The following is a 23,529-nucleotide window of genomic DNA, read 5'->3' on the forward strand; positions in this document are numbered from 1 at the left end:
CTGGTTCTGTAGGTAATTATAAGTGCTGTAATACATATAGAAAGGTGATTTACTTTTGTTTATGGACTTATCAAAGATCTATTGACATAAATACTGTTATGAAAATGAAGGTAAAACTATTTAGGTTCCTGCCTTGATGACTCAGAAATTAAAACCCAGCAATCTTCACCATAGGAGATGACTTGATGATCTCTATCCTGGTCTGTCCAAGGTTCTAAAATCAGTGCATGACTGATGCTAAACAATAATTTTGCTCAGAGACAGATAAATTAATGGCTAATAAGCCTGAAGACCAAAGCATTAACTTTGATGCAGAGTCAGTATTTCATCTAAGTGATGTTGCTTTGGTTGCCCTAAATAAATACCAAAAGTATTCATAAGTTGTATAGTATTAAAAATAATTGTATTAAGTTTGTAGTTTAGATCTAGGTGCTCTTAAAAGCTAATAATCTTAGGACTTGCACAAAACCAGATCTGTCTCGAAATGGGAAAAATGGAAACAAAAATTCTGACACTGATAGATTTTATGTAGGTGATGACCCAAACTGTTCTGCATCAAACAGGTAGTGTTTCAGGTGCCATTCTTCAGTTGTACAGTACTGTTAAACACACCACTATAGCCTGTTGCTGAATGGTGACTTGCAGAAATCAACTGCTTAAAGTCTGTGCTCCTTGTCTTTCCATCCTTTGACCTGTTGTATTCAAAAAAACCAAGTCCTCTTCCCAGGGCAGTTCTTGCCTTGGGGATATTGGAGTGCATCAACATCTGAATTTTCTAAATCTAGCTAAAGTTCTTTCTTAATCACACTGAGCAGTGTTAGCATTGTGCAATGAAGGTTTAGAAGAACCTTTTTCATCTTCCGACATTTTTTCCTGTTTTCCAACTAAATATTAACTAATAAGTGTTGTCTTGTTTATCCTGATGTTGAAGTCTTCACTGTTCTTATTTTGTGCAATACTGTTTTCTTAAACCTTTGTTGTGTTGAAGATATGAATTACAACATTTTCTTCTGACATCGTCACCAGCTAAAAAACATTAGTCACTTCTGCCTTTCTCAGTCTTTAGGGAACACATCTTTGACAAATCACACTTGCACCTAACAGTTCTGCTTTCAAACTATAAATAATGCCATTTCTTGTATGTCAGAAGGTGTAACCATAAACGGTGCCTTAGACTGCTATAGGCCACAGTGAACATCAGACTATTTGAAGCTTCAAAGCAATAATTTAACTTTCCATTAATATATCTGGACCCTGACGACACTGAATGACATGACTGTGGGCATGTCATTGTCCATTTGTTTGTGGACAACAGGTTGACCATGAGACAGAAATGTGCCCTTGTTGTTGCCAAGAGGGCCTATGGTATCCTGGGGAGCATTAAGAAGAGTGTGGACAGCAGGTCAGGTGAGGTTCTCGTCCCTCTCTGCTCTGCCCTGGTAAGGCTGTATCTGGTGTATTGTGTCCAGTTCTGGGATTTTCCATGCAAGAGTGACAAGGAACTACTGGAGAGAGTCCAATAGAGGGCTACAAAGCTGATTAGGGTACTGAAGCGTCTCTCCTAAGGAAAGACCTAGGGCAGCTTAGCTGGAGAAGAGAAAACTGAGAGGGGATCTTACCAATGCTTATCAATATCCAAAGGGCAGGTGTCAAAGAGTAGGGGGGCCAGACTCTTTTCAGTGATGGTGCCCAGTGGTGGGACAAGGGGCAATGGGCACAAAGTGGAACACAGGAAGTTCCATCTGAACATGAGGAAAATGATACAAATGTGGGATTAGAAACTGCCAGTTGCACATCTTTCATATTCTGGTTTTTTTCTACTGTCTTTATTTTTAACTTCATTAGTGTTTAAAAGTAAGCTTGCCAAATTTCTATCTTCCTGTCCTGTCACAGTAGGTAAAAATGGGAAAAGGAAGGTCATGATTCTAAAATAACATAATTGCTATTAAAATATTAGGAAGAAAAATCATTAAAGGTTACTGCTTTCTTCTTCCCCAACACTACACAGTTGGATTAAATATCACATTGCCTGCAAGGCTGTCATCTGATTGAATTTATCTAGAAGTGGAATACTTCCTCCTCTGAAAGTGAATCTAGATATCAGTGTTAGTCATATAGACCATACTTAATAATTGCTAAAACAATCAAGTATGAATTTCATATCCATTTATACTTAAAAAGGAAAGACAGAGGTTGTTCTAAAAATGAGGACTTTCTCAGAGTTTTATTCACAGTTAAGCTAATCAAGACCAAGTTGAGTGCCTTGACTGGATTTCTTTGGTGAAGAGCTAGAGCTGGAGTCCAGTCTGATTTTAAATAATCTCAAATTGTATTTGTCACTTATTTTTTCTCAGCTCCCTGTATTAAATCTGGTGTAATGTCAACAGACTGTAGAATACATATACAAGAAAAAAAAATATTAAATTTTGAAAAAAATTGTTTCATACCATTTAAAATACTTTTTTTTTCTTTGAAAAAGGTTATAAATTTAAGCAGATAACATAGAGAAAGCTGTTTTTCTTCCATGAGACATTCTGGTTTGTATCAAAATAGCAAATTGCTGTACATATTTATTCAAATATTAATGCCTTCTTTGAAAAATTGGCTTTTTGAAGGTTTGGGGTGGGAGGAGAGGTTAATTTAGTTTTCTTTAACTTGTGCTACTTGGAAATGGGTTTATATCAAACTGGAAATGCCATTCTTATATGAGAATTAGAATAGGAATATGTGATTTTGTGTGGTCTGGCTAGTATGCTTTCTTAGTGTTGAGAAAGTGTAATGGAAAATCTGGACATACTGTGAGTGGTTTTCACACTTTGTAAGTTTAGCCATCTGTGGCAGACGATCTATTCTGTGTGTTTGTTGTCAGGTTCAGTTACTTTCCTTTAAAAAGGGAGAAGACTGGGTTGGCTGGAAGCTTCAGGAATTTGCCTTTCTGAGGTAGAGGAGATTATGCAGAATTTGCTGTAGCTCAGAAAGCTGGTGAGTTGTTGGAATAGGGTGAAGCCTGGAAGCCAGGCATCACTGACCAAAAAGAGTGTCACAAAGCTGCTTTTGTTTCTATTCTGCCTTTAGTTTTATTCTATTCTAATAGTGTGTAGTGCTGGGATTTTAACAACTGTGTAACGACCATTGGTGCTTACAGAACTTGAAAAGCCTTACCGAGCTATACATGATACCAAAGCAGTGAGATGTATGGTTTTCTACAATAGAATGTGTTGCACTGGAAAATTTTAAGGCACTTTTGGAAAGAGGGTGAAGGAAATTTGATGCAGGCTGTTCGAGGCTGTTCCGCAAGGTGCAGAATGGGTGAAGTCAGGACTGAGCAGAAAAGACAAAGAGAAGGCTTAGCTGTAGTGCTTATAGAAAGGCCTAAATGAAGTAGTTAAGCACTTGCTGAGTTTGTCTAATCTGTGTCTTACAGCAGGAGTTACGTGGCCATTGTTCCTCAGCATGAAGCACATTTTAGAGAAAGTGATTAGTAGGGCTCTGCTCACTCTGCCACCATTAATCTTAGACCAGAGAAGCAAAGTATCATGAGCACAGAATATAATAAATACTGCCTAAGCAATCAAACTGAGCCAGGCCCCGAGCCTTTGATTGCTGAGGAGACGTGTCACTTCTGAAGAACTGCAGAGGTACCAAGATTCCTGCATTGAGAAAAGGATTAAAAGTCTGCCACAAAACAGGTCCCTCAGGAGGAGCCAAAATGAGGAATTCAAACTGCTGCTCTGGGACTGAATTCCTCTGTCTTGAGACCTTTACAGGTGACGTCTGTGTTACATGCAGCTGTTTCTACAGTCAGTGAGAGAAGCAGGTGTGATTATGGAGTAAGCTGAAGAAAAATTGTGGTTTCTTTCAGTTCAGTAGTCTGGAGGACTAGCTCAGATTAACTCCATACATTATGTCTGAGCTTGGGCAGATGAATCCTCACTCTTGCGAATAAACAAGGGCTGTGGCACAGCATGGGGAGTCTCGTCATCTACCGTGCTTTGGAGGAAGTCAGTAGTGATGGAGAGGCAGAAAACGCCAAGATTTTCTCACACCTTTTCTGTTTGTTCGTTTGTTTGGTTTTTTTCCTGTAAAACAAGATTAATGTTTCCTTTTTTTCAAGAATAGAGGGAATTTGGGTGTTGGTCTTTTTGTTTGGTTTGTTGTTTTTTTTTTTTAATTGTAGCTGAAAGTTTCCAAAGTAGCCTGGTATCAGTTGAAAACAGATGGTGTTAATTCAGCATATGCATATTCTACTGATAAGTATAAACTGTTCTGAATTTCTCTCACCAGTATTTTCTGGCCAGGATTCTCGGTTAGAATGTGAAGGAAGAAAATTTAAAGTATGTTCTCATTGACTGGGAAAAGACTCTTTATAATCAAGTAAAATTTTCTTTAGATGAGATCTGAGTTTCAAAGATGTATTATTCTGATTGAGGGGAATAGCATATAATGATTTCTGTGTTACATGATAAGAAATGGTGTATTATTAATTACTATGAATGAATGAGCCCATGTTAAGGATGTTGCACTATTTGCAAAAGAGTTTATTCCAAGGACTTCATCATTCCAAGATGAACATGACTGATGTTTGGTATTTTTGGTTTTTTTTCTGCTGGCACAAATAGCTTCATAATCAACTAATCGTGAAGCGAACAATTACTATTTTGGTACCATATCCTTTAATGTAAGTGTTTTGAATTACCAATGGCAGAATCACACCATTTCTGTATCACAGCATATTACTGAGGTATAGATCTGTGTCATTAGTCAGCTCAATTCAAAACCAGGCTGTGCTGGACACAGGGCACATCATGTGCAAACAGTATTTGTATCTTAACCTATCACAGACATCAAATGGTCCATCCAATTCACAGAGCTTTTGATAACTTTCTACAGACTAGACTGAAAAGTTCTTAGTATCTACAGACTTACATTTATGTAACATGCTTCTTAGACTGTCAGTGAAGCAATAGGGGGGAAAAAAAAAGTTCTGATTGATTAAGAAACACTAGTTATGTTACAGTGTAGTATACAGTTGTAGTATAGTACGTAGTCATCATGAATCTACAGGCTTTGTCTTAATCCTGTTAAGCATATCCCTCACAGCAATTCTAACTTTGCCATTAGTGTTTCTTCATGTAGTGAATCTTTCTCTCGTGCAACTTGCTGTTATGCACTACATAAAGTTCCATATACCCTATTCTCTGTTTTGTCTTTTATTTCCTAATCTTTCAGGTTGTCAAAGCAGAACATGCTTTAGAAACTTTAATGAGTCATGAGGAAGATAGCATCTAGAAAAATGCATTCATTTGGATCCTTTTTTCTTTTGAACAAAAAGTTGACTATGTTCTTAAAATTTACAAGTAATTTACAAATAAGTAAAAAATCTCGCAGATGAATGTATTTATTCTGAATTCTTTATCAGATTCAGACTTTGGTCCTGGGCTAGGGCTATAGAGCTATAGCAATCAGAGTACTGACTGGAGCTGGTACTAAAACCACAGTATTTTTATAGTGGGAGTATAGTATTTTCTTTTTGTGAAGTCCTTCAATAGTTTTTACTATTCTGATATATAACTAAAATACTTAAGACTATTTAACATATTGTAGTACAATGCATATAAAGACTAACATTTAGGAAGCATCAGTAGGTATTGCCTACATAGCAGCTATGTGTTTTCAGCAATGTTTTCAAGCCATTTATAGCAAAGCATGAAATCTGTATTTGTCATTCAAAGAAAAATATCTGACCATGTTATGTTCTGAGGACAGCGTTTTTCCCTTCTCTCCCTTCCTCTTCCTTTTCCCTATTTTTCCCACTTTTTCTTTTTTAAAGACTGAATAGTGGGAAAAATATTTAGCCCATTTGGTAGCAAGATTCCAGTGCAGAAGCAGTGCTCAACTCGGACAATTTGACGCTTTGTGTTTAGTTTAACAGATGCTGATTGTCTGAATCAATCTGTCAGAAATTTTTTTCTCATTGTAAAGTATTTGAGATACATGTAATTCTATATACATTTGACATAATTGGACAGCAGATCTTTTATATAAGTTTGTATCCCAGAACGCTTTGCAAAGTCGAGTAATATGATTGCAAAGATAACTAGCAAAGACTACCAGAGACAAAAATAAGTGAAGAATAAAAAAAAAAAAAAAAAAAAATTGTTTTCATGTGAGTTTTAAAGATAATGTAACTATATGAGGTAGCCAGAAATATTTTGCTTTTGTATAAGGGAAAATTTGCAAATGGTATTGCATTGTACTAAGGGGAATGAGTAAAAAGACTGTTGTGTCTCCAGAGAAGAAAAAGCAAACAGTATAGATACCGTCTGTAGATATTGGCTGAGGAAATTAAAACATAAGGTTGTGAATAATGTCTATGTTGTCTAAAATCGGTTAAATGCACAAGTATGGAGTATTGTTCCAGTTACAATATTTAAAGTCAAAGTTTCAAAACATTGCATTTCATTCTGCTCACAAACTGATTTTTCACTGATGTATTTCTGCTGATTTAAACTGCTGTTCCTCATTTTTACGCATATAAATTGAGGAGGGAATTGCCCTAGTGCCCTTACAGACAAAAGTTGTCAGTCATGTTCTAAATGAATCACAACTTAATTTAGTCTGTGTAAAACTACCTCTTCTATGCAAACAACTTAGAAGAACTATTGTGGCTGCTCACTTAAAGTAGATAAAATGTAGGTTTAGATCGCTTTGAAAATCTCTATGTAAGGGACACATCTGTCTGTAGTTTGCATATCAAATTTCCCTTGAGTTTTCTCCTTTCTCCCTCCAAGATCAAAAGAAGCATATGGCCTTTTATGTGTTTAAATGAGGAAAGAAGTTGATGTGTCCTATCACGTCAGCTGTTAGGAAGTGCACTGTACTGTTCCCCTTGCATTTGAAGTGAAAATGGCAATTTCAAACAATTTCACAGGGAAAATGAAAGAAGCAAGATGATGGAAAGTACAGAAGTGCTCATCTGAGGAATGAGTGGCTGACTGACATGAATGAAAGCAAAAAAACTTTGAAAAATGCTTATTGTTTTGGAATAGACTATTTCTAACAGAATTATATTGATTTTAACAGAACAGAAATTTATCTTTACAGAGACTCTGAAGGAGTGAAGGAAAAAAAAAAATGACAAAATCAGACAGACTGGCATCTCAGTGTTGCTGTGTAGTGATTTAGAAACTAGTTTTCTGCCTGACTGCTCAGTCCCCAGAGCAAAATACTTGCAGAAAAGACAAGAATTACATTAAAGGAGAGCTCTATTATATTACTCATAAAGCAGGGTATTTCCCTTGATACAAAAGGCCAAAGCCTGCTCGTCGTATTCATCTTCTATACCCCATACCAGTGATGGCACACAAGCCAAGGCAGTGCAAGCTGATAGGGTTTTCCTGATGGTTAAAATTTATTCAGAACATGTATTACTCCATTCTCAGCAATGCGGATCAGACAAGCTTTTATAAACATGTTTTAATGTATTTTCCTTACCATGCACAATTCATCTGGTTCCCTTTACCTGTTGGCTTCAGAGGTGGGTTTCCATGTGCTGTGGTTCGCCATGCCATAAAAGTGACAGCCTTGGCCAGTGAAAAGAAGTTTCTCAATAATGTTGCTCTAATGTTTGTTCCCAAGGGTTAATAGAGCTGGTCCCTCTAGTCAATGCTTACCAATTAGTAGATATTAAGTCCTGAAGGATCCACAAATACTTACATGAGAAACTATTTCTTTGCACAGGACAGCCTACCACACATTGTTCAATATCTCTGTCTCCAGCCTACAAGAAGGTGCAGTTAAGGACTGCATACATACAATGAAGTAATGTAATATTAATGTATTATGTCAATATCTTTTGCAATTAGGTTTCATTTACAAGCAATTTTAAAGACGCTGTGAAATTACTGAAAGGTCCTAAATGAATTACAACTGATTTTCATAAGATTCTTTGAAGTAAATTAAATGTTTAATTTACTTCAAAAATAATGAATTGCTAAAATTTCTCACTGTTCTTACTGATTCCTTTCTAACAATGAATAACACATACTCTAATACCAAATAACACATACCAGCCCTTTATAACTAGAACAGCGTCATTACAATTGCAGTTCTTACTGTGCATTTTGGAGGTTTGAAGGAGTTGCATTTTTTGACACATGAAGAATCCCAGATGTGAGAGCTGGAACACAGGACAGTCTTCACCTTCCACCCCACAGCTGCCTTAATAATTTTCATTGGTCCCCACCTCTTTTCTGAATGGGAGAGTAATTTCTGTCCCTCCACTGCTTGACATCTCTTCTAGATGCAGTTTATTCCCAATAATTTCATTTAACACATCAGCAAGCATGTCTTGAACTAGTGATAGTCATGAGTTTGCTAAGCAATCTTATTGACTTCATAGTCCTTGTATGAAGATAAAAAATATTATTTGCATAGTTTTTCTGGTAATCAGGGTACAGCCAACTTTCTGCTGACATTTCAAGTCTGTTGCGAGTCAACATCAAATACTTCAGGAAACCTTACCCTTCAGAGGGTAAAGTTTTGTTCCTCTGGAGTGTAGAACAGGCTTTTCATCATGCTGTTGAGTCTTCAGAGGATTGTGGTAGAGGAGTGGCTTCAGCTGTGACCCACTTTACCTTTGCTTTTACAGACATCACATGCATCACAGACTGCATGTATCTTTACATCACTGTGTCCATTACACAGACAGTCTAGTGATGGCAAACTCTATAAGGAAGATACCATTACAATTGTAATTCATTTGTGCATATGCATATACGTATACATCTTGTATGCTTTATTTGCAGGACTTGTCCCTACTTGCTTACACCAGAAAAAATAAACACAGGTCTCTTTTGTCAGCTCTAAAGAAGACAGAAGTTTGTTTGTGTTGTAATCACAGAAAATATCAGAAGAACATTGAACATCATGAGGTTTACGTATTTGCTACTAAAATCCAAAACATGCAGGAAGTTTGTAAACGCTGTATACCCAGGTGTGAAAGCTCAAATCTTGGAGTAAATGAAGCTCATATCCAGGTACAGCAAAATGAATGGAGAGATGAGGACACAAGAATAGCACCATATCATAGTCAAATAAATGCAGTTGAGAAGAGGAGAGAGACTGAGTAACTCGAATTAAGCACATTTCTATCTGTTTAGAGATAGAAATTAATCAGAGGTATCCTGAGCCATTCAGTCTCCCAGAGTAAACTACCTCTTTAAAACAGATAAAAGCTGTGGAACATATATTTCCTAGTGTATAACCGATTCTTGTAGTGGGTCAGAGTTTTTCTGGCCTTGTCAGCAATGCCATCAAATTGGAGAGACAAAAATACATAGAAAAATGTAATTTCACAAAGATTCACATGGAATGGTATGATCATCTCAAAGGAATTATTCCAAAGTCACCAGACAGTTTTAACAGGGTTCACAAGTCTCTGTACAAATGATCTCTAAAAATAAAAACTCAGGAGATAAAGCACATCAAGACTAATCTGTATTGGCAAGACAGAAAAGGAAGGTTTTGCTATATCTGTTTGCACGCAACCTTCGGCTCAGTGTCTCAGGTTCCTTACTGTGATGCTATCTTGTCATTGAACTGCAAGACTGAAGATTGCATTCTTCTTCTATCTTTATTATCAGAATGTTGTTAAGCTTAAAAATTGGTGGGGGAAGGGAAAGATTGTTTCTTCCTTAATTCTTTAATCTGTAGTGTGAGGGGAACGTATCTGTAGATAAAGTATCTCAAGCGCAAGCCTTGGACTTATTTTAGTAAGGTCAGCTTTGCCTCAGAAACACATCTCATTATCATTATGTCCATCTTGAAGGGATGTCCCAGACTAGTGTGAAATTCTTTCTATATAAAAGGTTCAGCAATAAAGTAATAATGTTTATAAGGTTGTCATGATGAAAAAAGAAGCAGAATAATTTCATTCTAGTTTTTGAGATTTACAGTCAGCATTTAGAGTGATCATTTGCTAAACACAGAGTGATTTTAAAATACTAGTGAGGGTGACAGTAGATAGCTAGAACTAAACAGTTTAAAATTAAGAAGATGGAAAATGCAGTAAAATGTGTTAAAAAACTTTGTGGTTGATTCAGTCAAAGAGCTTGCTAAGGTCACCTCTTTGACATCTAACCTAAACTTCAACCAGTAATTGTAAGGCCTAAGAATGCCTGACTGTGCTTGATAGGTTTATGTGGCTCCAGAATAGTCTCATGAAGGTTTTTGCCCGGTATTTCCTTTGAATACTTTAAACTGAAAATGAGCATACATTGTGAATGTGTTACAGGGACCAAAAATACAGGGGTAGGACTACACAGCACAGTTACTCCTTTCCACTCCCAGTTCTTTGTGGTAAAGAGATCAGAATAAAATCAGCTCTAGCTTTTCTTCTTTCCTTGCTACTTAAATTAAGAGGAAATGCAAAATCTAAATTTAACAATTACGCTAAAGTTATCTGCCAAAATACTGCAGTTGAACTTCCCTTCAATCTACTAACACAGGTCCTAGGCAGCATGCTAACTTAACTAATGATAAGAATATCCAGGAAGAAAGAAAAATAAATTTATCTTTTTCATATCCCATTATAAATGTCAGGTAAAAATAATTAAGACTTGCTTTTTGTCTGAGAACTAGAGATTATCAATTCTTTTTCAAAAGCAAGTGGTACATCTTCCTGCAGATGTTTATTAGTCTGGGTTTCTCTATATGTAGACAAAGATATAAAAACAAGATGTGGGGTTTTTTTTATAAAGTACATTATAAGCTGATGCTGGGGTTTATTCATCAGCAACTTAGCTGTCATCTGAAAATAATAATTCCATAAAGTATTATAGACCTTTTAATGAGTGTGTTATTAATAGCTCTTCCCCAATACCAGTGACCATCTGTGACTGCTTCACCATCTGTGATGGCTATTTCAGTTTGGGAGGGGAAATAACAGTAGTATTGCACGATATAAATGAATAGTCAGCTAGACCTGCTGTTGATGATTAATTTGTCTTTGATTATAAGTACACACTGAGTAAGAGAAAATTAGTTTCTTTGATTTGTTTTCACAACATGGGTTTGGGAAATGGTCAGACAAAGCTGGAAAGAAAGTTAAATTGCATTTACTGAAATCTGAAACATGCAAAAGTTGATGGAATTTAGATGAAGAGGATGTAAAGAACTTCTATGGCACTTGGAAAGGTAGTGAATGTTTCTTTAAAGATCCATGACAAATCATGTGTTGATTATTGTGATTTGCTAAGGTTAAATAATGAGAGCAGCAAAAGAAGGTTGTCAACCCTTTTTTAAACTTCTAAAATTTATTGATGACATATTAGAATAAACAGATAAAATAGTGATATATAAACTCCTAATTGAAATGAAACACACTGACTTTTTATCTGAGTCATGTAGCACTTATTGCATAAGAAATTCCATTTTTTATTAATAAAGTGTTGTTGTTGCCTGCAGAGGCATAAGAGTCAAGTTGATTTATATTCTTTTTACTTCACTTATTAAACTGTGATAAAGTATGTTTGTATTTTGTTATTAGCACAGCTGCATTCTGTGAAGGCTAAGGTTTTAGTGTGTGTGTATAGATCAGTCCTGTTTCCTTTACTAAGGCAGAATTTGTAAGAAGCTATTGGAGAGATATGATACTATTTCAAAAACACTCAAGTCCCATTTCTTAATGTAGCTACATTGTGTGAGAGCCTAAATTTACTTCAAAACTAAAAAGAACCCTCCAAAAGCCCTAGTAATTTAGGTTGCAATTTAGATTACATCTAACCAGTTGCATTGCCTGCTTTCCTAGTTGATGAAGAGAGAGATAGGCACCTTCAAAAAATGACTCATCAGCCTAAGCCATATACTTCTTCTACAGTGGGATGAATCACCCTTCTACCAGTAACTGTGGGGAAGTCTGGACATTTGGGCTCAACTATATTCCTATATTTTTGTACTGGATAACTTTTTTTTTTTTTTTTTTAAGTTTTAAACTGTAGCTTTGGAAATGGTACAGATTTCATTTAAGAGAATCTTCAGTGAATTGAAGCAAGTGCAGTGCACTTTTGTAAAGCGCAAGAATCTTTCCTGAAAATACATGTAGCAGCAGAGGTGAAGCAAAATTTACAAGATCAGCTAAGAACTATCTGTTGTACCAAATGTGTTGGCACCAGAAAGCCTTGCTTTTGTGCCTGAATTTCAGTAAAAGTTATAACTGCTCAGTGTGCGTTCAGTGTCTGGCTCATAGATTTCTACCTGAATGTACACATCTTATGTATATTTATAAATCAATATCCATGTACATTTATAATTATACATATATTTTTTCTCTTAAATGTTATATAAGAGAAAGATGTGTAGTTCTATATATATTGCCCTCACATACACACATGCACTGTGTATGCTTATGTATAAGCACATGGAAATTAAAATAAATGACAGGCAGTTCAATTTCAAGAATATAAAGTAGATATTTCAGTCTTAGGCTAAACAAAGTCCTAGGGAGTGTGATCCTTGTTTTGTATTAGATTGCTTATTTCCTTACCTTTAGGGAACTGTCAGCATTTTTTTATGCTTCATTCTGCTGCGTATTCACAGATACCACAAGCTCTCCTCTCCGTTAGAGAAAGTGTGTGGTTAAGATATAAAGCTGTACTATGAAAAGAACTTGTGATTAATTTGCGATCAAACTTCCAGAATAGTGACACAATCTTGTACCTTCTGTTGCAGACAAAAGGTGCTTCAAGCATAACTCCATCAGGCACTCAAAAGAAAGTGAAGAGGACTCTGCCGAACCCGCCTCCAGAGGAAGCAACATCAGGAACTCAGTCCCCATATACTTCTGTGGGATCCGTGTCACGCAGAAGGATTTGTAGAACCAACACTATGGCCAGAGCCAAAATTCTTCAGGATATAGACAGGGAATTGGATCTGGTCGAGCGTGAATCAGCCAAGCTTAGGAAGAAGCAAGCAGAGCTAGATGAGGAGGAAAAAGAAATAGATGCCAAGCTGAGATATTTGGAAATGGGCATTAATAGGAGGAAAGAAGCCTTACTAAAAGAAAGAGAAAAGAGAGAGCGTGCCTATCTCCAAGGAGTAGCAGAAGAACGTGATTATATGTCAGACAGTGAAGTAAATAATACTAGGTCCACCAGAATAGAAACTCAGCACGGCTTGGAAAGACCACGTACTGCACCCCAGACAGAATTTAACCAGTTTATGCCACCACAAACCCAGCCAGAAACACAGTTTGCCCCTGCTACAAGTCCATATGCTCAATATCAGTATTCATCTCCTGCCTTGCCAACTCAAGCACCAACTCAGTTCACACAGCAATCCCATTACCAACAACAGCAGCCTTTGTATCACCAGCAGGTTTCACCCTATCAGACCCAGACAGCTTTCCAAACAGGAGCTACTATGTCCTTTACTCCACAGGCTCAACCTCCACCATCTCAACAGCCGTCATACCAACTCCCATCACAGATGATGGTGATACAGCCAAAACCAAGACAAACCACACTGTATTTGGAGCCTAAGATAACAACAAACTATGATGTAATTCGCAATCAGCCTCTCATGATAGCACCAGTTTCAACTGACAATAATTATGCAGTTTCCCAGCTGGGCAGTAAATACTCCACCTTGGACTTAAGAATAGGACTAGATGAGAGAAACAGCATAGCAAGCAGCCCTATATCAAGTATATCTGCAGATTCATTCTATGCAGATATAGACCACCACCATACACCCCGAAATTATGTGCTGATTGATGATATAGGAGAACTTACAAAAGGAACGGGAACACTTGGTTCCAGTTTTAGCCTCCATGAGAAAGATCTGACCAAAACAGATCGACTGCTTCGCACAACTGAGGCCAGGAGAGCACAAGAAGTGTCAGACTTCCTGGCACCACTGCAGACTTCTTCTAGGTTACATTCCTATGTAAAAGCTGATGAAGACCCAATGGAGGACCCTTATGAGCTCAAACTGCTGAAACACCAGATAAAACAAGAGTTCCGTAGAGGTGCAGAAAGTCTTGATCATCTGGCTGGCCTCTCACAGTATTACCATGCGGAGGGCAGCTACAGGCATTTTCCAAAATCTGAGAAATACAGCATAGGTAGGCTTACTCTTGAGAAACAGGCTGCTAAGCAGCTCCCAGCAGCCCTCCTTTACCAGAAGCAGTCAAAACACAAGAAAGCTTTGATAGATCCCAAACTAACAAAGTTTTCACCTATCCAAGAAAGCAGAGACCTTGAGCCTGACTATTCAAGCTATATGACTTCTAGCACTTCAACACTTGGGGGAATTACTACTAGGGCAAGGCTTCTTCAGGATGATATCACTTTTGGCCTTAGAAAAAACATCAGTGACCAACAGAAATACATGGGGCCACCACTGACTTCATCCATTGGAGCAGGCCTTGGGACTGCACTAGGTCCAACAATGAGATCCACATTACAAGATGAAGCAGACAAGTCTTATAGCAGTGGTAGTAGATCTAGGCCCTCATCTAGGCCCTCCTCAGTCTATGGGCTTGATTTGTCATTGAAAAGGGATTCTTCCAGTTCTTCTTTAAGACTGAAAGCCCAAGAAGCTGAACCCTTAGATGTTTCCTTTAGCCATGCAACACCTTCCGGAAGAACTAAGCCCACGAGTTTACCTATTAGCCAAAGCAGGGGAAGGATCCCAATAGTAGCACAGAACTCAGAGGAGGAAAGCCCACTGAGTCCCGTTGGCCAGCCAATGGGAATGGCAAGAGCAGCAGCTGGACCCTTGCCACCAATATCCGCAGATACCAGGGACCAGTTTGGATCGAGCCATTCATTACCTGAGGTCCAGCAACATATGAGGGAGGAGTCACGGACTCGAGGCTATGATCGAGATATAGCCTTCATCATGGATGACTTCCAGCATGCCATGTCAGACAGTGAAGGTAAATTAGGCCTCAGACTGGTATCTTACTATCACAACGCAAATCCTCATTTCTATGCATGTGTCTGATTTTTGTTATATTTCAAAGACTTGTTCTTTTTTTCTGTTTTGTGGTGCATCTTCTGTGTATCTGCATTTTTGCTTGATTTGTTTTGGGTTTATTTGATATTTTTTATTTTACCCTAGCAGCAGTTTCTGGATGGTGTTAAGCTACTGTAGCATGCTCACTATATTTTTGGTGATTTGCTTTCCTTTTGATTTGCTTGTGCATTCTCCTTTTCACTTGTTGATGTCTACTTTTCTAATGATACTGTGTAGAATGTTCCATGTACAGTACACACCCTACCATCAGTCTTTATGTGGAGCCTTCTCCGGTGACTGTGGATCATTGAACTTAATTGCAATAGTTCTTGTTGGGATTTGGAAATAATTTCCCAAATCTCTAAAAAACTCTGGTAATTTTATTTGCATGAAATTTCATTATAGAATTCAAGAACTGATAATTCCATCTCCTGATGCACCACTTTAGATCTGCATTTATATAGAAATAGTATGTTCATTGAGTACATATTGTGTGTTAGAACCACATAGAGCTTAACGTGATAGCAAAATAACATTCTACATATGGTTTGTTGAAAACATCCGGTCATGTGGAATTCTGTGCATTCAGAATTGTGATGATGTAAGATAATTTGTCGTTTGGATGGTGCAGGACAATCTCATCCTTCAATAAACTTGCATAAAGTATTTTACTTCTATTCATGGATTATGCAGCATAGTTGGTTTTGTATGCAGCCATAGAATATGTCTGCCAAAGAAGCACAAGAGTTTATCTCACTTAGGTTCATGAATAGAACCTTTCTGATGTATTATAAATGGTGCAATTAAAAATGTTTCTTCTGAATAAGTGAAGCAGAATGTTAAAGCTGATGTTAAGTACTAAATGATTGCAAATTATGTATCAATTCTGTTAAAGTCAGCTCAGACAATATATTCTAAATTGTTTAAAAATCATAAAGACAGTTTGAAAGAAAATGAAATTAATATGTTCAAAATTGTATGCACTCCCTTAACTTTTTCTTATGTGTATTTACTGCACAATAAAAGAGACTTTGCATGTGCTATATTGTCTGTAAATGGCAATGATTGTCTCAAAAGACATATTTGCATGATTATGAAGTAGTATGGTTTATTTTTCAGGTTTATATTAACCTCAGTATTCATTGTTTCATTATTGCGTTTTTACATATGCTGAATCTTCATTAACATTAGAAAATTGAATTTATTTGCCTTCCTGATACTACAGTATGTTGAAGGGCTTTGTTCTGTGAGTTTCTTTTCATATTTCTTAGATACTTACAACTCCCTCATGAAGTCTGTGGTTCAGGAGAGGTTCAGGATCATCAGCTTTTTCAATTTTTATGAGAAGTTTGGTTGTTGACACTGTTCTTAAGTTCTTAGCACATGGAGTCCGAAGGCAGCTGAGGAACTCACCAAGTTGCCCCTCATGCCATTCTTGAACAAGTAGATGCTACCGTGTCTCAACTCAGACTGTGACTATTAAGGGTCATTCTAGGGTCACATTATGAAAGACACAGGACTTTTTCCCCTGAAAACTAAGGAGGACCAACCTGGACCAAAAAAAAAAAAGCCTAGCTGCTGTTATTCTACCTCATCTAAACAGGTCATAATGAATTATATTTCTGTAGTACAGAACATTATGTTTCTTAGGAGAACACTACTTGTGCTAAAGCTTGAATTTTCATCTTCAGAGCCCTTTAAAGATGAATGTAAGTCAAGGTACTAAATTTAAATTGTTTTACTTCAGTCCAAATTGAGAGATATGCCTGACTTTCAGTTCATTTTTTTGTAAATTACATTCCATAACAAATACCAGAAGAGGATACAAACAGGGCTTTGAGGCCAAACCTTCTGGTTTTTACTAAGTTCACATACATACTGTAACAAATCTTAAAAGCATGCTTCAGCGCATAAGTAATACCTACACTAGGATTCCAAACTTCAAACAGGTTAAAAAAATTGCTTTAGTGTCAAAAGAGCACAACATCCAGAGGTTCACACTGAAAATGAAGAGCATTTTGAGCTTTTGAAACACCTGATATTTTCTCAGGGTTCTGAGTACCATGAAAGCTCTGATCCAGAAAACAGGTCTTTATTAAACCCACAGTTGCCACAAACTATTAAGTTGAAGATACTAATTTTCGAGGATTCTGAAGCTGGTACTCAATTTTATGAACATACGTAGTCCCTACTAGTCAGCTGAGAAGATATAAGATGTACCTTTTCACACTTAAAGGATATTTTTTTTTTCTTTTATATGATAATTTGTTAGTTCTACCCTAAGAGCTTAGAAGTTTACATTTGAGATATAAAGACAACAACTTAGCTGACCCCTTGTAATTTTTCATCTGTGAGATTTAGAGTGATCACTATTAGTTCTCTGATCAAGTTTCTTGGTCTCCACAGCCTGGAGTTCAATCTCATCTTGTTAAACTATATACAGTGAATAGCATGGGACATTACTGATTGCAGCAGGAGCTTTTTGCAGGTGGAACCACATGACTGCACATTACTAGTCTTAGAAAAAAAGGATGTGTCTCCTCTAAGACTGTCGGTGATTCATCTTGGCTGTTCTCAGGTTTCCAGCTGAAACAATTCCCAGCTAATCAAGCCAAAAGCAATTGTGTGTATGTACATGTAAGCGTGGCATGTGTGTCTATATACACATACATACATAACTTTTTAAATTTCATATAAAATACACACATTCATCACAGTTTGATAAGAAAAGGTGGCTGGTCTGAACTGCAGTAAGGGATTCTACATATGTGCTAGCCTTTTAAAAGAAGGAATCCAGCAAAAGTTATTTCCACTGGGACAGGAGAAAAAAAAAAAAATTCTTTCATCTGCCCTGTTAATGCCACAGATTGTGGTAGTCAGCAGTAGTATCTGGGATCAAGACAATGCTCTAGGTTCTTCATGTAAGCTTCTGTAAGAAATTCTGTCAGGTTAAATTATGAACCAACTTGCTATGTGCAGACACTAGTTAATCTGCATAAATGTATAAAGCATAAAGGATTTGTATTAGATCATAATGGTTTATTGAGAGCAATTAATCAATAACTAATCAAGACCCAGACCAGGTCAACCTTTTATAATGGTTCCATTTAATTCATCTATGCTGATCTAAATAGTATTTTCAAACCATTTCACATTAGATTAAATTTATGTACAGTTAGGAAGGAATAGACTGTATAATATCTGAACCAAGATTAAAAATTGTACAAAGGCCTAATATAATATAGGAAGTTGTTTTTACCATGTGCAAAATATTATTTTTCAAAAATCATGCATATATAGTATTCCTCTTGTTGGAGAAATTTTATTAAATAGTGATGAAAAACACAACTTTGTTTTTCTACCATTAAACTTTTTCCCAGTTCCTTGTTAAACCAACCAGATTATGTTTACTTTAACAACTAAATAGGGAAGATTATGCACACTACCATTTTTCATTTTAAGTTCTCTTCTGTGTCATGGCACACTTGCCTTCATTCTTGTCACTATAGCAACAACTGACCTTATTTAAGGTTTGCAGTTTCTCTTGGTTTTGCTGAAACAAATATTGTCATTCTTTGAATTCCAAATTTATCTTGCTTATTAAAGCATAAAATTAAAACTTTCATTACATTCTAATTAGTTGCACATTGTTTTGGTTTACATTGATGGGTAATATAGATTAAAATCTCTATATTGTATAGTGGAAATATCATTAAACACATAGAAACTGAATCTGATCCCAATGGAGTGAAACCTATGTCAGCTGACCCACTACTCCATAGGCATAAATAACTGTGTTTGCAAACCTGATTTCAATAATGTTATTTAATCCCAAAAGGATGTCTTAATACAATAGATTTTATACAGGTTTTAAACTCTTGCAAATATAAGAACAGTAGTGTTCCAGAACTACTGCAAAAAGAACATTCTGGCTAACTTTCCAGACACAAATGTTCACACTGAAAAATCGGGGGATGGAATTCAAAATGAGAACACTTGCAATATTTCTACATAGAATGGCAAAGAATGTAGTTTGTTTCATAGCTTCTTTGATTTAGGATGATACTAATTCCATAAAGGAGTCTCAATTTTCCTATAAGTAGTTCTAGATTATTACCAAAATCTTTTGAACAATAGTGAGTTGAGAACTTTGGGAATTAAAGGAAGTTTGGGATGAGGTTTGGCCTTTTTTGGGTTTTGCTTGGGTGTTTGGGTTTGGTTATTTTCTTAGCCTACCACAAAAGTAGTTAAGTTGACTAAGTTTTTTTCATCAATCATTTTAGAAATGTGTGAAATCTGCATCACTCAGCAGTGGGTTTTATCTGGTATTTAGTATCCATAGTTTTGACATAAACAGAATCTTTTCATCTTGCTGTATCACTTACAGCTAAACTATACCCGAGTTCAATGTCTCAAGTCTCACCTATAATTTTGCTTTAGCTGCATGGCCAATAAGTGACCACTATGCATGTTTGCTATGCACAATGCACATTATTGCCCTTTGCCCAACACTGGATCAGAACATTTGACCTGTCCTTGGTTTTCAAAGCCTATCATCTTCGTCGTGAGGAAACAGATTGGTTTGACAAGCCCAGGGAGTCTCGTTTGGAGAATGGACATGCCCTTGACAGAAGGCTGCCAGAGAAGTTATCCCACTCTCGACCACCAAGTCAACACCAAGATCAAGTAAGCTGTCAAGTAAGATGTGCCTTTAGTTTTATAAATATTTGACAATTTAATCACACTGTCCAATAGTATAGGGACTACAAGAGTAATCAAATCCCAGCTACATTCTGCTGAAGTACTGTTGAACCTCTATTTGTCTTCAGTACTTGATGACGAAAGTACAGTAACGTTTGTCTGCAATTCAGTATTAATTTTACAGGTTGTCTTTGGGTTTTTGAAACATATCTAGAAAGAAGTTAATCTGCTAACCAGAACTAGCTATTAGATATTCCAATTGAGGAAAAAAACCAAAACACTAAACTAAAAAAAAGAAAACGGTCCCATTTTACCTTATCAGCTTTATCCCATCCAGATTCAACCCCCTTCTTTTTACCAGTCTAAGGAAGAGAGTTGCTTTATCCTCTTGACATTTGTTCCCACAATGGTCAGTATAATCTCAACAGTCTGTGATCAGTTACTGAATAAATCAGCAAGACTTTATCAATCCAATAGTTAGAATGTTTCATTTATTATAGCGAGAACAAAAACTAACATTCTTCTTTTCAAGTCTGCTGACTTTGAATTTTAAATTCACTTTAGTATGCCATCACAGATACTCTTTGAATCAATGAAGTTTATGTATTTCAGATCTTTAAGGTCTTCACTTGATTGTTTCAGTTACCATTTTTACTGATAAATTGATACCTTGTTTTCCATAAGATGCAATAGAGAAAAAGTGAGAGAAAGTATTGCATAACCCCTTTGTGGTGCTTAATAGCTTACATTGCTCATGTTAATTCCTCAAATAACATACAAACAAGAATATCTTACTGTCATGCAGCCTTCAAAACTTTTTTGCTGGTGGGCATGTTCACTGACATTTGCAACATAATGTAGGTTTTATGAACTAAGAATGTAGATTTTATGAAGTAAGCATTCAAATACCTTACAATACAAGCTGTCATTTATTTTTCTCTCTTTTCCTATCTTTAGTTTAGCATATATTGAGATTTATATAGCCTAGATTGTACTGAGCCTACCCATTTCTTGTCGAGGAAGAAGGTTTTACAAGATACACGTGTTACAGAAGTCTATTCAAACAACTCACCCTATGAACCAACTTTATTGCAGGATAAAGGGTGTTTTAGAGTCTTCACAGCTCTTAATATCACTGGCAATAAAACTGCCTATCTGAGCACTTTAATCCTCATGAGAAACATGCATTATTCTGAGCATACATAATTGTATTTGACCACTACATCATCATGAGGTAAAATGTAAAATTTAGCTTTTAGGTTTTGGGAAGTTTGGGTGTGAAATTGGAGAGTGGACATGTTCTAAATGATTCTGTGTGGTGCCATATAAAGACTTTGCATAAGAAAAGTGATGGGGAAGGAGAAGCTTTTAAACAGTTCAGTCTTCAGATTAGCTACTGTCATTCACACACTGATACAAAATAGTATCGGTATATCTGCAGAGGGAAGAAATGACAGTTCTCACCAACTGCAGCATCTACTGTGTCAAAATATTACTCATAGCTTTTGTATGTTAAATATCTTCTGCATACATTTGTCTGAAGTAACTTTTAAGAAAACCCTATTTTCAGACTAATCCAGAAATTAAATTAAGACAACATAAAAAGGGTCAGAGCCATTTACAAAAGTTTCATTAGCTCCACATTGAATTCTGGAAATAAAAACACTGGGTGATAGAAGCAAGTAATTCAGTATTAATATATCTGCTTTTTAGCATTCATTCTACATTTTAAGGCTATCAAGAAAAATCAACCATTTTCAGGCTGTTGAGTGTACTGAGGCAAAGTAAGCACTCCCTGAAGGCTTTTTCAGCCCTGCCTCTTCTGTAATAAAAAAGTTACTGAATTTACTGTCCCATGCTGTCTGTCTCCTGTGCCCACAACTCAGTTCTGCACAGACAGCTGTCGTGTCCAATCATAATACACTCTGGAGCCAAAAATGGCAAATTGTTCTTCACCCTGACCATCAAACAGGTCCACCTTCAGCCAGAGCTTTTTTGCTGCAGAGGCTTTCCTGAAACCAGTCAGGAGAACAGTTTTCTAGTTAGCATAGTAATTAAGCCATTCCAAGTCCTTTAATACCCCATGCTGAGCACAAACTTGCCACAAAAGGAATTATTTTTAATAGCAGTATTAGTATGCTTGTAAAATATCAGTGTTTCCGAATACACTGTTTGGCTGTAAATTTGCCATTTTTGTATTTTCTCCTTTTTAAAAAATGTAAATATTTTACTGACTACCACAGTATTTGTATTCCAGAAGATTATGTTTCACGTGTGAAACATCAATTTCCTTAATAGATGAAGTCAGAACTTCTTGATTATGTCCCACAGAGATTGTACAATTAAAGGTAATAAATAAAGCACAACCCTGTGATTTTGAAGCAAGAATGCAATGGAGTGATAACCTTGAGCTTCCAGGTTTCCATGCATTTCTTATAACCTAGCAGATTAAGCTCACACACTGTATTATTAATATTAAAATATATTTGTTTCTATAGCAACTTCCTGTGGTGCTACACAGTATTCTTAAAGCACGTTAAACTGCAGAACAGTTTAGTATCTTAATAGCTATTTCCCAGTATTGTGATTCTGAACTGAGGAGGGTCAACACCATTTAAACCTAAACAATCCATAATCTACTGTGGATTTCTCACTGATCCCTGTTGACCTCTACAGTTGTCTTTCTCGCTGCCAGTTGACCAGCAACTTCTTTAAATGTCAACATCAAGGGGTTTTTTTTGTTATTATTTAACATGAAAATTATTTGAGTATCTTGAACTAAATTAGGTATTTCAAACAGACTGGAAAGGAACAGGAGCAGCTGGTGCCAGGGGCATAAGAGATCATGGCAAGGAGATAGACAGTCAGAGAATATTAACAGGAGATAAGTAGCTTCTCAGTGAGGACTTTAAGTACAGAACTTGCATGTTCATAGGGTTTTTCTTAAGGCCTAAATGAGTAGTAAAATCCCAAACTCATCATAACACCAGTGTATTGTCACATCAGTTCACTAACAGTTTCCTAATGATGAAAAGAAGGCAAAGGATATAGAGATGGAACCTTTAATGTTTCTACCTGCTTCTAAAGGCCCTCAAAAAATATATGGTTTTCTTGGCACATGGGTCTCTACCATTCCCTTGGAATTTAAGTCACAGATTTTTAGGGGCACTTGAATATTTAGAAATTATGAAAAAAATGGGTACTATGAAAAATAGGACATTTCCGAATTTAGTGTAATTGTTAAAATTTCTAATCTAATGAGTGAATTGATAGCTACTCCCTTCCTGTAGATCAAGATGGAATTTAGCAGTTATATTCTCCTTTTTCAGTCACCCAGAATTGTTGTTCTCACTGCCTGCCAAAATTGCTTCTATGTCTAAAGCCAAGAGTTCTGTACTGACCTAATTGCAGAAGCAAAGGCTTTGCAATTTATTAATGAGAAAGAACATTGTATTTATTATGTTTTTCTTCGGTACTTCTTTTACAAAATATCTCCATCATCAGGGATCTGTCAGTAGATGGAACTTTCCACCTTCAGGATTTCTAGAGAACTTGTCGTTCATGCTCTTCACAGAGGAGATGTAACAGTTCAAAGGAGCAGGATTACCTTAGCTGTGGCAGCTCTTGGTGCCAGCTTTCACAGGCCTTGTGCACTCATGCAAGTACCTGTGGTATTCAGAGATTAGGGTAGATACTGTCTGACCCATGACCTTGAGACTCCACCATCCTGTTCCTGGATCCTTAACTCAGATAAAATTTCCCTTAAAGACTGTATTTTATAAAGGACTTCAGCCAGGTGTAGCTGCTGAG

The 23,529-nt window shown here is 36.5% G+C and overlaps 1 protein-coding gene across 1 annotated transcript in view; it reads left to right on the forward strand.

Moving 5' to 3' along the window:
* Positions 1-23,529, forward strand: part of LOC103775881 (protein piccolo-like) — a gene marked incomplete at both ends in the record, with an annotated part of 145,877 nt that overhangs the window by 27,482 nt on the left and 94,866 nt on the right. Inside the window, 2 exon segments of the mRNA XM_008943354.1 lie at positions 12,730-14,938; positions 19,568-19,704. Of these exon segments, the coding sequence (XP_008941602.1) occupies positions 12,730-14,938; positions 19,568-19,704 (2,346 nt within the window).

Source organism: Merops nubicus, unplaced genomic scaffold (genome assembly GCF_000691845.1).
Source record: "Merops nubicus isolate BGI_N331 unplaced genomic scaffold, ASM69184v1 scaffold5377, whole genome shotgun sequence".
Classification (NCBI taxonomy): Eukaryota; Metazoa; Chordata; class Aves; order Coraciiformes; family Meropidae; genus Merops; species Merops nubicus.